Source organism: Brienomyrus brachyistius, chromosome 8, assembly GCF_023856365.1.
Source record: "Brienomyrus brachyistius isolate T26 chromosome 8, BBRACH_0.4, whole genome shotgun sequence".
In the NCBI taxonomy this organism is placed as follows: domain Eukaryota; kingdom Metazoa; phylum Chordata; class Actinopteri; order Osteoglossiformes; family Mormyridae; genus Brienomyrus; species Brienomyrus brachyistius.
Genome location: NC_064540.1, coordinates 6,785,714 through 6,800,353, shown reverse-complemented (window position 1 = coordinate 6,800,353; position 14,640 = coordinate 6,785,714). Strand labels below are relative to the sequence as shown.

The following is a 14,640-nucleotide window of genomic DNA, read 5'->3' as shown; positions in this document are numbered from 1 at the left end:
GATTGCTACACCTAGTACCTCAAACCTTCACCTCACTGCTCTGAAATCACAACAGGACACTCATGCAAAAATTGAATTGCATCTAAGTTTTGGTGTATTTTCCTTTCAGCGTGTGAGATATACAGACGTACAGTATTTTGATTCTATCCATCTTCCTTGGTTACTGAGCAAAAGCTAAACAAAACGCAGATCATCAAACAACAAACGTAGCATAAACATGCTCATTCAGCCACACTCTTTTTCACTGTTCCGTTCTTTTTTTTACTTTCACAGACACAGATTTCATGTCTGATGACACTCGGAGTCTTCAGCTTGGCTCACTAATACATGTTTGCACTTCAGTAAAAAGGTGTCAGATGGAAAGGCCCTTCATGTGCAAATTCACACACTGTTCCATTAAAATAATTTTAGCTGTCAGTCTTGAGCAAGAAAACCAACTGAATGGAGACAGTTAATTGCACATACATTTTGTTAATTTATTTTTAATTTATTCATTTCATTATCATTCTTTTTTTTTATTTACTTGCACTGTGTGTACTGTCACTGCACTGTGTGTACTGTCACTGCACTGTACACACAGTCTGTAACCATCTTGTTGTTGACTGTTTGTATTTCTCCACTTTACATACCATTCTGCAGAATGCACCAGAGATAAAATCAATCTTATCTCATCTTATCTTAGTTTTTAGTTTACTGGTCCTTTTCACAGACGTTTTCTCCTTCTTCTTTATTTGTGTCCTGAAAGTCCACCAGATACACTGTCCCACTTTGGGACACACTACGCCCTAAAGCTCGCTCGACCCCCTGGGAGGGGCACAGAATTTTCTGGGCTGTTAAGACGAAGCAGGAGCTGTCCGACCACGGAGAAACCAGGTCAGGAACAGCAAGATGTCCCTGAAACACAGATTACTCAACCGTCTTAAAAATGCAGTCGGTGTGTGTTTGTGACAAGAAGAATGAGTCACTCAGACTTACGTAACTTTTTAAATCACTTTTTGTCTCACAATTGTTTTCTTCTTCTGCCTGCTGATTTTAGCAGTGACATTATTAAAATGTTTAAAAATAATTATCATAGCTTTACCATTTATCATATAATAATAGTTTTGTTGTATGCTGAGGAATGTTGTAAATCTTTATTTGGTGGTGCATAGTCAAAAAAAAAAAAAAAAAATTCTGGAGCACAGACTTCCAACCATAAAACTTATAAATTTAGTCAAAAAACTAAGGCGTCATATTTCTTTTCCATGAAATAGATTGTCAAACTTTTGTACTTTGCTGAAAAAGCGAACAAATTCTGTCAGAAGAGCAGAATTGCCACCAACTAAACAAATGATTAAATTAATACTTAAGTACTCATGATTATTTTTATTACTGGTTGTATATTAAAAAAAGAATAAATATATATATATATATATATATATATATATATATATATATATATATATATATATATATATTATTTATAAACGACATACACTTTTGAGAAATCAGGCTCAGTCAGTCCCAGAAGCAGTTAAGGTCAAGGGCCTCGCTTAAGGGCCAAACAGTGACATCACTCTGCCAAGGCAAGGCAAGCTTATGTACAGCAGGGGTGTCCAATCTTATCCACAATGGGCCGGTGTGTGTGCATGTTTTTGGAATAACCTGTTGGTCAGCTCTTCAAACCCAGTCCTCTAATTAGTAATCTAATTAGGGAGTTGCAGTGAAAACCTTTACGGTTTTCCGGCCCTTTACGGATAAGATTGGACACCCTTGACATACAGTATTGTGCGTAAGTCTTAGGCAGTGAAAGATAATGATGTTGAAATGATCTTGAGGTCGCTGTGAAACTATGACATCATGTTTGTTAAAGTGTGTCAGTTGTTTGAAATTCTGTCCTAAAATAATACCAGTATTTGCAGCAACTGTCCAAGCTACCCGTGTACTTTTTGGGTCAACCAACCGAACACCTTGTTTTTGTATATTGGTTCCTCACTGAGTTCAACTAACTTAATTAATTAAGCAAACTTGGGGTGAAATTTAGCAAACACATGGAATGGCTGGGGTGCCCCTGAGGAGAGGTTAGGGAACTAAAGCGGCGGTCATCTAGCCAGCCAGAGAGATACCAGAAACGATTTGGAGAACAGAAGGAATTTTTGTTCGTGTTTTATGTTGCTGTTAATTTGCATACGTTTTAATGATTGATGTGTTTTTTTTTCTGAGCAAATATACACTTACTATGCAGATAAATAGCTTTAAGCATTTTTGCACTGTACTATACTCTGTATGGCACATTTTCAAACACAGAGGTCATTCAACGTGCTGAACCTCAAGTAATAGGAATCATTAAATGGAAAGTTTAAAATTACACGTAAAAGACAATAAAATAAAAATAAAAAATAAAAATTTGTTTGCAATTTGTTCATGATTTGTACTTCAGTAATAACCAAGCTGTTATTAAGTATGTGCCCCCTTGAAAGGTGTTGCCCTTGACATTCTAGCAGCAGCATTTTGGATGAGCTGTCTTATGGATTGGTTTGGGAAGGCCGTAAAGGACAGTTGCAATAATCTGAGGGACTGGAGACAAAGGCATGAATACGTTTTTCAAAGTCAAGCTTGGACATTAGGCCTCAGATTTCAGAAATGTTGATAAAAGGGAGACTTAGTTATAGCCTTAATATGCTTAGTGAAGCTGAGATCTTCATCAAGCAGTACGCCTAGATTTCTGAGAAGGCACTAACATTCAGTTGCTTCTCTCTCTTCTGGAAAACAATCACCTCAATTTTCTCTTTGTTGAGTAGAAGGAAACACTGCTGCTTGTAGTGATTAGCTTGCTGAAGGCGCTGACATAGGGAATTGATGGGGCCTAAATCACTGGGTGACAAAGCCTGGTAGATGTGGGTGTTCCCTGCGTAACTATTGTTAATTTGCAGAATTTGACCTAAAGGAAGCATACAGAAGTCGAATAAGAGTGGCCCTAGGATAGATCTTTGTGGGACTCCAATTATTAGACGTCCACCTCGATTTATTACAGTCAAATTCAACATAACATCCTCTGACCTCTAGGTATGGCCTGAACCTGTTCAAGAGAGTTCCAGTGAGGCCAACCCAAGTCTCTAGCCTATCCAGGAGTATTTTGTGATCAATTGTGTCAAATGCTGTACTTTGACCGAGTAAATCCCAGACTTGAACCAGCAACCTTCTGAACATAGGCTGATCCATAAATTGGCCGAGCAAGCCTGTGCTCTCTGAAGCATTCTCTTGAGCTTAATGTGACTTTAATGTGTCCCAGGGTTAGGCTCGCATTGCACTGATGTTGACCATCAGATCACGCAACAGGTAAAAGAGATGCGGCAGACTAGGGTGGGATGCAGGGCAGAGCGATCGACTTGGGGTCATGCTGGCAGACCTCCAGCCTGGCAGGTCAGGTTGACTCATATCTAGTGCTGCCCAGAGTGCCAGCATTGCCGCCTCCTCCATGACATGCCAGCATGCGCTGCTGCAGGTTGGGCTCCTCTGTGATGCGATTCCTTGCGCTGCTGCAGGTTGGGCTCCTCCGTGATGTGACGCCTTGCGCTCCTGCAGGTTGGGCTCCTCCGTGATGTGACGCCTTGCGCTCCTGCAGGTCGGGCTCCTCCGTGATGTGACGCCTTGCGCTCCTGCAGGTTGGGCTCCTCCGTGATGTGACGCCTTGTGTTCCTGCAGGTCGGGCTCCTCCGTGATGTGACGCCTTGCGCTCCTGCAGGTTGGGCTCCACCGTGATGTGACGCCTTGTGCTCCTACAGGTTGGCTTCCTTCCTTCCCATTTTCCAGCAGCTGACAACGGAGCCACCCCATGCAAAGAAACCACCCCACCTTCCCCTTTCTGGTTTCTTCTTTCTGTAACTTTTACTCCAAGACTCCCCTGCAGTAAACACAGGGATTATGGGTAATTATTCAATACTTTATTCAATAAAATGCCCAATATTTCTTAATTGTACAGCTAGATGTTTATTCAAGTCATTTAGATGGATACACTCAAGGTTTTAGAGGAACTAACCTTACTGTCCCTTAAACATTTTTACCCATAATTCCATTTGTTTAACTGCTGTGATACCAGACTGATGTTCACTGGCTTTGTGTGACTGTGCAGGGGTATTGGGTACGCCAAAGGCACAGAGGTCTCAAGGGACCTTTGATGTCACCGAGTCGTATACATGGGGGTCATGGTATGAAGCCCAGGCTGGCACACAGGTGGCTGTGGTTAAGGGGGGGGAGGGGATGTCTTTTCAGCTTCTGATTAAAGCGCTGAAGGAGGAGTTTGAAACTGATGCTGGGGGGAGGTGGGTTGATTGTAGCACTTAATATCTTCCAAATGTCCCGTGCTGTGGGGGCCACAGACAGAGGCTGCTGGGATACAGAGATACGGGACACAAAGCTGTAATAGAGGACACATGCACTGTGAAGGACCTCCAGGGCGGCTGTCATGATTTCCGTGTCGAGCCACCAGGCGGCGTCAGGCCAAGAGACGCGCCCGGGGGTCTTTTGGCCGGTGCGTCATCCTGTGGGCAGTTTAACCAGGGCATTTATCTGGCATGACCGGCGAGTGATGTTTATATTTAAGAGGAGGCGGGGGGATGTGGCATCTTCACCTTGCGTTTCTTGGGGACAGCAGTGGTGCTGGGGTCCTGCCACACGCACCGGGGGGAGAGCGGGAGTGGCCAGGACTGATCGCCGAGCTCTCCGACTCGGATCAGATTGCCAGAGCCGGGAGCCGAACTGTGGGCTTTGAACTGCCCCGCCCACTCTCCAGAAGCTGAAGCCAAGGAGCCATCTTGAAGTGTCGCTTGCGTACTCCGTAGTTCCGGAACCTTCTGTTGGTTCTTTTCTTTAAGTTTATTTATTGCGTCATAACGGAAAGCGAGATAATTTCTTTTACAGGCCGATGAGGGGCAATTCAGAGGTTGCTTTGTTTGAAGGAAGTTAAACTGACAGTAAATATTGTCTTACAAATATTGTGTGGCACCAGAACTTATTGATTATGTCTTATTTACTAAAGATAATGTTTGCTCTGCTGTTTTATTGGTTTATTGAGGGAAACAAACACAGTATTACAAACCCTTAATTACTGCTGTTGCTTTAATAGATTTGCCCCATCCATCATTTTTATTTTACCATTATATGAAAAGGTGCATTTTTAATCACTTATGTATTTCTTTGGCATGGCGCTGCCTTCTTATCAGCATTTAAAACAATAACAAAAAACCTGCAATAAGCCTAGTATGTTATCAGAAGGACTTAATTTCCGATCATCTGGCGGCCAAAGAAAAGTCTAATTAGTGACAGTATTTCCGAGGGATAGTTTTGGATTATTGTGCAGCGAAAGCCGAACAAAAGGTTTATTTTTTCCGGAGACATTTCCTTCTTTGTCTTTGAAATCCTAAGCAGACGGAGGAATCCTGCCTGAAAGCAGGTGTCACTTGAGGCCTGGGCTGTGGCGAGATGACGATGAGGCAGGAGAATGCTACACGTTGAATTATGGCTCCGTACTGTTCCCCCGATTTAGGGGAAACACAATAAAATTCTTTCTTCTTTTTTTTTTTTTGTTGTATGTTCGACTGATGGCAAAACAGTTTGCCAGTCAAGGGTATCGAATTCTCCGGTGAAGCGGCATTTGCTGAAATAATGAAAGCAGGTTGCTCCCCGGCCTACTCGGAGATCGGTTTCACAGCCCAGACCAGGTCTGGGACCTGGCTGGGGGCTGAGCTCCCTCCTTTGAGTGCACCGTGAGATCCACTCCTCCACAGAGACTCAGAACTATGACAATGATGTCATGCTCTTGCTGTTTTTCTGTCTTGAGCAGAGGGCCCTAATTCGCTGAGGTGATTGAGCTACACTGAGGTCGAAAGTTTGGGAATCCAGCAGAACATCGAACGCGCAACGTGTAACGTGTCACAGTGGTGCACGTGTTATATGTTAATGCCTTCAAGCGATGCCTTGGGATTAAACAGCACGTTGAACAAAACATCAGCGTGAGCGTTTCTCTGCATTTCAGTAAAATATGCAGCAAAAAGTAATGATGCCACTGAGGAGTTTATGTTTCAATCTGTAAAAGAGGAGAAATTTGCATTTTTTGGTACAAAAACAAAAAAATCAGGGGGGAAAATCACAGCCTGTACCTGGATCAGTCAGAGGACTGAAATAGCATTCTTGTGAAAAGCCAGGCTGCACTGCTAGTTTGAGGATGGGCTAAATATAGGATGCCATGCCATTACTTCAGCACGAGATGAGATTTGCCATGGCTGAGGTGGTTGGGTGGGGGTTGGGGGGTGCCACAGGCGACATGGAGGGGAGGGCTTACGTCACTCCCGCACGAGAGTGCCTCATATCACGCCTCCTGTGTTGTGTGATGGCCACAGTACAAAGATCAACCTGAACTCATCACCGACCTGCCATGCTAATTGTGCTCAATAAGTAAACAATTTTATAACTAATAAGTCAATTACTAAAAAACTAAAAACCCAGCACGCCATATGTTTTAAAAATAGCAAAACGTTTTCTTCTCACTATATTATTTAAACTACGGTGAATTACTGGCTTATACAATCTGAGGTTAAAATGTCCATTGCGTGGACAGCACTATGCAGTACAAAACGACTCTGTTGCTTTTTTTATTTCCGTAAAGTATTTCAATGGGTTTTTTTATTCTTATAGTGGAAGACTGGTGAGGATAATTTAATTTCTATCTCACTGTTAACATTTTATTGACTCAGTGCTAGCAAACCTAGTTTAAGAAACGTCAGGTATTGTTTCTGTTGGTTCAGTGCTTCATTGAGACCCGATCGACCTGGTTGCACGATACACGCTGCAGAGATGATATAACATCCTCAATTACTCAAAATGTGCCCTATTTCATTCTCACCTACTTCTGTTATCTCACCTGCCAAGCAGACATTTGAAGTACTTTTCTCGTTACATGCAAGCGAGATAATTGAATCATTTTTTTCCACAGGCACATATTTCCTGTGCAGAGCCCAAGCGTTACTGCGCAGCCACTGCCTTAAAGCATCGGCAACAGAATCACCGTTATTATTTTTTATTACCTATCGTTTTATTACTGATAATTAGCACACTTCTAATAAACTATTAGCTAGCAGATTGTTATATTACAATTTAAACGTGCCCCTGCCAGGTTACTCTAATAACTCCAAGCCCTATTTAAGAAAAAAAATCTTCTTAATTTAGAAATGTGAACATTTTTGGTCCCTCATTGTAACATGAATTACCCAAAAGACCCTTCACAAGAGAGTCTTTATATGTCAGTTTTGTTTTTAATACAAACTATTCCTGAAGTCGTGAAAGAATATATAACAAATGTGATACACATAACAAAGATTTTGTAACAGCTTAAGGGTACTTGAGTGTTTGGCAGCTCTGGAGATCGTGCTTACTCAATTTCAAATAAATGAAATAATATCGCCCCCTGCTGGATATTGTTTTGCATTAGCGCAGCTTCATCAGGACCGTCCAGTGTTTCCACGGAAGCATCGTGAATCAAAGGTTTCATACAAACCTAGGGGGAAAAATGCAAGAAATAATGTGGATAATTCAAACTGGCAAAGGCTGTTAAATACAGCTGAAGATGGTGGTGCAGGAGGTAGTGCTATTGTTCAGCAGAGATTTGCAGGTACGAGCCCTGGTTCCTCCTCGACATCGAAGTGTCCTTGAGCAAGACACTGAACCCCAAATTGCTCCCGGTGAGCAGGTTGGCGCCTTGCATGGCAGCCTCTGCCACCGGTGTGTGGATGAGTGAATGTGAGGCATGAAATATAAAGCACTTTGAGTACTTGTAATAGTAGAAAAGTGCTATATAAATGCAGTCCATTTACCAAATACAAGAACTGGGCTATCGGCATTTTCAACACAGGTTTTTGTATAATTTATAGTAAAACCTTTAATGTCACATTTAAGGTATTTTGGAAGTTCAAGAGAGCACCCCAGTCAGGATGCCAGTACAATTCAGGACATATATGTACATATTATGCGTAATTTACAGACAGCTGATCTTTAATAGGCCTATCAGAGAATATGTGTTTAAAGTTCCTATACAGAGAAAATTATTGAATAGCCAGCCATTGAAGGACAGGAGGCCAAGTAGAAGTGGAAATATGAATCAACAATGTACAGGGGTTTCAAGGACAAAAGTCTTAGACATCAGACATTATTAAATAACTGGTAACACATATACGTCTGCATGTCTCTCGCTGTCACTAGCGGCGAGACGTACATGTACATCTTTAGAGAACATCTGAAAACTGAATTCTTTTTCCCGGTTTCTGGGTATCTAATGCGGCCACTTAAAGGCGCCATTCACCCCATCCTCCAGGATGTGAAAAAAAAAACTTTTTAAAATAAGATTTCTGTCTCCAGCTCACGTGGTGGCGCTCTTCGTTATGGTCTCGTTTAATAAATTCCCAGAAGAACAGGCACGACAGGTATTTTGGTTCCTATTGACCAAAGTATCGTAAGTTGAAATACAAAGCAAACAGTAATGACCGGAATCATCGAAGTAATCCGAAATGTTGCATGACGGCACCATTCTCCTAAATTTGGCTGAATAGCTTGAATAGTCTGAGTGCTCCATCCCGGGTGTCCCGGGGTTGAGCTCCAGGACTCCCAGGATTGGGAGTGGGTATAGGAAATAAATGGATTGATGTATGCATGGATAGTTTCTAGTCTCGGGGCTTGAACCGATCCAATTTAAAAAATTCTTCTCATATAACAAAAGTTTTAGCTTACCACAATTTACTAAAATGAACATACACGTTATTAACAAAAAAATATCTTTCATGCAAAAGTAAAAAGCGACAAAAACAGCTAGCAACTGGAATTTTAGGGTGCACCTGCCACCATATTGATGTCTGCAATCTAAACCGGAAGTATCTCTAACACCCGTAATTTCGATGGTTTCTTTCAGAAATTATTCGGTTAATTTCCCATAATTCTCCACGCTAGTTCTTCCTCTTCCGGTTGGGATTCTGTACGTGTGGAAGGTGTATGTTTTTTATTCAGCGATTTACTAACGAAAACCCTGATTAATCCTAAGTATATGAAAAGAAAGTGTGATGTTTGAAGTCTGTTTAAGTAATGATAACATATATACAACCACTTGAATTGTGTATTTTTTGAAAGATTGCTTTTCCCGAGACAAAATTTGATTCAGTATGTAGCCTTTCCTGCCGTTCGCCAAGCATATGTTAAATTTGACTTATTTATTTGATTAGTCTTTAGTGGAATAATTTTATCCCAGACAGCGCTATTTGTGCGCATTCCTAGTATATTACAAGCCTTTGTATGCTTGAGCCCCGTTAAAGTATAGCAGTAAAATTTCTGTGACGCGCATTAGCTTGCGTTGTATGGAAGAGCGGCCCTCATCGAGTTGTCGCCTTACTTTCTGTATTTCTTTCTATAGCTAGACTATCAAAATGGCAAAGTCGAAGAACCACACCACCCACAACCAGTGTAAGTTACTTCAGCAAGGTGCGTCATGTAGAAGATCAATGTTCAGTCAAAGTGAGTTTTTTTCCTGTTGTGTGCCCCTTTTAGCCCGCAAAGCTCACAGAAACGGCATCAAGAAACCGAGGACTCACAGATACGAGTCTCTGAAGGGGGTAAGTGTCAGAGACCGCCGCTTATTTAACAGCCGGCCTTGTAGATCGCTAACCGCATGATCTGATGCTGTTTTACCCAGTTTCACCAATGATGACTGATGCCATAGTTTAAAAGCGTACCTGTTGATAAGAGCAGTTGTGGCTCAGGCTGTTGTGCATTTGGTTTAAGTGACATTTTCCCGCTCCTACATTAATTTGGCTGCTTTGAGCAGTTCCCCGAAGAATAATTTCTCCGTTTCTGTGATTCTTTTGAATAAAATCTTGTGCGTATAAAGGCGATACCCTTGCTAGACAGTGCTTTTAAACCTTTGCTGAAGTCAGCTGAACTTCCTGATATGTGCTGTGAACCAAGGAAGAATATCTGTTCAAATCCTGGTGTTTACAGATAGCGGTGCCTGCTGCTTTGGACAGTGGTTTCCTTGGGCATTTGCAGAAGTTTCTTTTGTACACTTTAAAAATATTCCTTAAATACTAAACTAATTTGGAACTTCAGAACAGTTTAAATATATTATGCATTGTCATTTTTTTCTCTTGCTACAATGCCTTTAGGTGTATCAATTTAATTACATAATTTGCATAAATTGTGCGTTTCCCTCTCTCCAGTATCTCTCAGCTAGCTGGTTTGTTGCATTGTTTGATGTCTGCGGAGTGTCCTTTAAGTTGTTTTCCTTCCATGCGCATTCGTTGTTTAGCTTGAGTTTGGCAGATTGAACAGCAATTTAATCACAGTTGTTTATTTATAAGACCCAAAATGAAGTTGACAATAACGTTTTGTGGGGATTTGCGGTTGAAGCTGGTTGCCTGTTTAATATTTGACATGAGTTGCTAGATCTGGGCTCTGCACTGTAATCAAGGTGGGATTGAAGGGTGGGCTTGTTTATGTTCCATGTAAAGGGTACTGTATCGTTTACAGATGTTGAAATTTTATATTTAATGGGTTTTAAGATCAGCAGAATGAAAACTTTCTAAATTAAAAAATATATCTATATGATTTTACTGCTTGGATTTTACATGTGCCCTGTGATGGTTTGGCGCCCAATCCTGGGTTATTCCCTGCCTTGTGCCTTTAGCTTCTGGGATGGTCTCCGGACCCCTGCGACCCTGAATAGGCACGCGGGTACAGTTAATGGATAGATGGATCGTGGTCATCGTCAGCATTTTTTATGTGCCATTTTCGTGATTACTGGATAATGAGCTGGAAATAGATTATGCGGGAAAGCACAGAATTATTTTTAGTGGTATTATTCCATTACTCGTGACATAGCCTTGAATGGTGAGTTTGCGCTCTGCTTTAATCATTTTTGTCCCGTATAGTGATTTCTATATGCTTTTCCCCTCATCCACTACGTTTGGTTGGAAATTCTGATTGCTGAATGTACCCCAGGTGTTTGGAAGTTCGCAGAGTTGCTCATACGGAATCCCTTTCTTTGTAGGTTGACCCCAAATTCTTGAGGAACATGCGATTTGCTAAGAAGCACAACAAGAAAGGACTGAAGAAGGCGAGGGCTGCTAAGCTGGCGGCTGCCAAATAAACTGGGGGTGTCCCTGTGGATGTGGCCATGTCACAGTGCTTGTGTGGACTGCTTGTTTCCATCTGACTCAGGTTTTGTACTTGAATAAAGCAGTGGATTGATTAAAACAAGTCTGTCATTTCGCATGATTCTTATGGATCTTTAACACTTTTAAGATAGATTTTCAATGTTTGAGATGTTGCCTAAAAATCAGTTGAGTAATCCTATCTTCATTACCAGAATATATTTTGTGTAATTCAGTTATTTCATGTTTCCTGCGTTCTTATGTGCATCTCCCTGTCCTTTAACTTTGTTTACTTAGTGTTGAGTGGGTGGGAAAGGGCAGCAGAAATGGGGGGAAATGTGAATTCGAAAAGAATGAAATCCTGCTTTCCACTTTCGGCCTTTAAAAGCTTGTAATCCAGGAACGGTGTGGCCAATTCATATGTAATTTACAACTCCTGAGGGCGTTGTATTCTGTGCAGCTTCCCCAATGCATCTGTCATAAAAACCTTACTTGAAATCAAAATAACCAGAGCAATATGAAAAACAGCACAATAGGGAGTGAAACGCCAGTTTTATGTAAATGCCTAAATGGTTGTGTGGAGCTTTTCCCATGTACAACACCTAACATCCTTCGTCAAACATGCACGATACCAACCTTTTTCCCTCTTTGTTCAGGTGGTAATACTGATAAAGTTACATGGATGAAAATGGATGTGTGAGTTTTGGAAACTGCTGATGATCTGGGATTTTCAGAAACAACCATCTCTAGGGTTAACGGAACACGATCTGAAAAAGCATCCAGTGAGTAGTGGTTCTCTGGATGAAAATGCCTTGTTGCTGGTAGAGGTCAGAGAAGAAAGACTGTGTTCAAGCTAATTGAAAGGCAACTAACTCAACCACTTGTTACAACCAAGATATGCAAAAGAGCATCGCTGAACACAGAACACATCGAGCCTTGAAGCAGCTGGGCTTCACCAGCAGCAGACCGCACTGGGTTTTCTCTCCTGTCAGCTAAAATTCGGTGACGGTGGACGTGGGGCATGCAGTGGGCATAGAATTAAGGCAGTTCTGAAGGCGAAAGTGCGTAATGGCAAAGGTGCCTAAGAAAGTGCAGTGCTTGTGTGTGTCTGAACATACATTATCTGTGTGTGTGTATATGTATATATATATATATATATATATGTATGCACCTCGTATATGTAAAGGAAGCTGTTTTTATTCACTTAGTTGTCATATTGGAGTGAATGTCGGCTACTAAAAGTTATAACACTCAAGAGCCATATGACTACATGCCTGAGTAATGGATTTCTAAAGGAGTTTTGATTTAAGATTATGATCAGCTTGATTGATTCTGCAGCATACAGCAGTGAGTATATACAGCACAGACAGACATGTAGTACAAAGAAGGTACACAATGCACAATATCTGGAAAAACAGAACATTGTAATACAGAAATAAATAACAACGTTGCTTTTTTACGAAGTAAAGATCTGGTAATGAAATAGGAATTTCCATCCATGGCCTTATAAACCAGTGCAGCTTAGCGGGTTTGATATTTTACATCCAAGAAGCTGCTCACCTTTTGCTTCCTGACACTTCATACGCTGTTCGGGTGCGTGGCTAATTACGCGCCGTGTTCTTTGTCCGCGGCGCACGTGTCGCTGTTCCCCCGAGCTCTCGGAGCTCATCACCTGATCTATTTATAGCTGCGGTTTAACAACTGCACCAAGTTTGTAGGCTTGCTAATGAAGCCAAAGAGGACATTCCTGGCATTTGCTAGCCATGGAGAGAATACCTGGCGTGTGTCGGTTCTTGCAGTTGCCGTCCAGGGACAAAGCGATAAGGTTAATTGGCGTCTCTAAATTATCCATAGTGTGTGTGTCTGTGCCCTGTGACGGATTGGCATCCTGTCCATGGTGTTTCCCTGCTGGGTGGCCTGTGCTGCCTGGGATAGGCTCCAACCACTGCCCCCCCCCCATAACCCTGTGCTGAATAAGTGGTTGGAAGTTGGATTGTTCATGTGTTGAAACCTTCTTTCCTGCCAGTTTGAACTATAGGTAAATGGTGAAAGCTGCTTAAACGGTTGTTTTTCCTATTTACCATTTGCAGTGGGTATGCCACTGCACTGTCTGGAATTTTGACAGGAATTTTTATGGCGCTGTTGTTGACCGATGTTCGTACTAAACCCACAAGTGATTGCTGGAGGTGGAAAATGCCACATCTGGCATTGTTCCCAGATATTCCCGTACATGCCTGACAGTTCAACTGTGGTGACTGAGGGGGTGGAGATCGTGTCAGACACATCTAACGGCTGGGTGAGTGGAAGGCATGGTCCTGAAAGAGACCCCACCTTTTGAGGGTGAAATGAGGGTGATGTGTAATTGAAAGATTGCTGGTTTGTATCCCTGACCAGCAAGGTACCACTGAGGTACCTTGAGCGAGGTACCGCCCCCAAGCACTGCGCCCTGGGCGCTGAATTAGCTGCCCACTGCTGTGTCACACTGTCGCATATGGGTTAAATGCAGAGAACACATTTCATTGTTCTGCACTGTGTGCTGTGGTGTGTCAACAATGATCACTGATCACCAAATTCTAAAATCTTTTGTCAGTAGAGTGATTTCACTGTTGGGCCCTTGAGCAAAGGCCCTTAGCCACCAACTGCTACACTGTGTGACCTTGGGTTTCTCAATTGTACATCATTTGGATAAAAGCAGTAGCTAAATACATAAAATGTGAAGTTGTAGGACTGTAAGCCAGACCAGGTAATGTTGTAGGACTTCATTTTCTTCTTATGCCGTGTTCATTATCCTGGAGTATCTGCTTCTGCCTACTGTTGCCGTCTGTGTGCTGGCTTATTGCGAGGTTTTATCTCCAGAGACACCATTACCTGGGAAACGCAACCCTCCAAAGTACTCCAGCGTCTCTTGGAATGCATGTAGTCTGAGCATACTCTAAGAAAGATGGAATTTCATTAAAAAGGCACCTTGTGGATTTTAATTTAATAAGAGCCTAGCCTGAGATATTTCCTGTAACAAATTTTTATAAATATTAACATAAGCTGAATATATGGTAACGCTTTATATTAACTGCACCTTCATGATGCCTTTATAATGCATTAGTAGAACATTCAGTGCCCCTACATAATGCATTTATAGAGCATTCATAAGAAGCATGTAAGTATACCTTAATATTCTGACATACCTTAACAGCCTTAATATACACAAAAAATTATATGATAATAACAAACATTATAATCATTTACTGTGATAATGTTTGTTATTAATGTATATTAAAGCTCCTAAGGTATTTCAGGACGTTAAGGTATAGATACATGCTGACTATGAATGTTTTATTAATACGTAATGAATGCTTTATAAAGGTGCAGTTAATGTAAAGCGTTACCAAATATATTTTATTATAAGCAAAGTCATGTTTTACGTGCATTTATTGCTGATGAACCAACACTAAACACCCAAATAAAACATAAACCATAA

The 14,640-nt window shown here is 41.5% G+C and overlaps 1 protein-coding gene across 3 annotated transcripts in view; it reads left to right on the top strand.

The window, feature by feature from the left end:
- The window catches only part of rpl29 (ribosomal protein L29), a 102,299-nt gene extending 91,028 nt beyond the window's left edge, over positions 1 to 11,271 (top strand). The window contains exons 1-4 of one of the 3 annotated variants that reach the window (XM_049021815.1): positions 8,937 to 9,011; positions 9,431 to 9,480; positions 9,565 to 9,629; positions 11,063 to 11,271. In XM_049021815.1, the coding sequence (XP_048877772.1) occupies positions 9,444 to 9,480; positions 9,565 to 9,629; positions 11,063 to 11,161 (201 nt within the window). In that variant the 5' untranslated portion in view covers positions 8,937 to 9,011; positions 9,431 to 9,443 and the 3' untranslated portion in view covers positions 11,162 to 11,271. Of the gene's footprint in view, positions 1 to 8,936; positions 9,012 to 9,430; positions 9,481 to 9,564; positions 9,630 to 11,062 lie in introns of those variants that run through there. The other 2 variants (XM_049021816.1, XM_049021817.1) reach the window with 2 other exon arrangements.
- Positions 11,272 to 14,640: the final 3,369 nt, after the last annotated feature.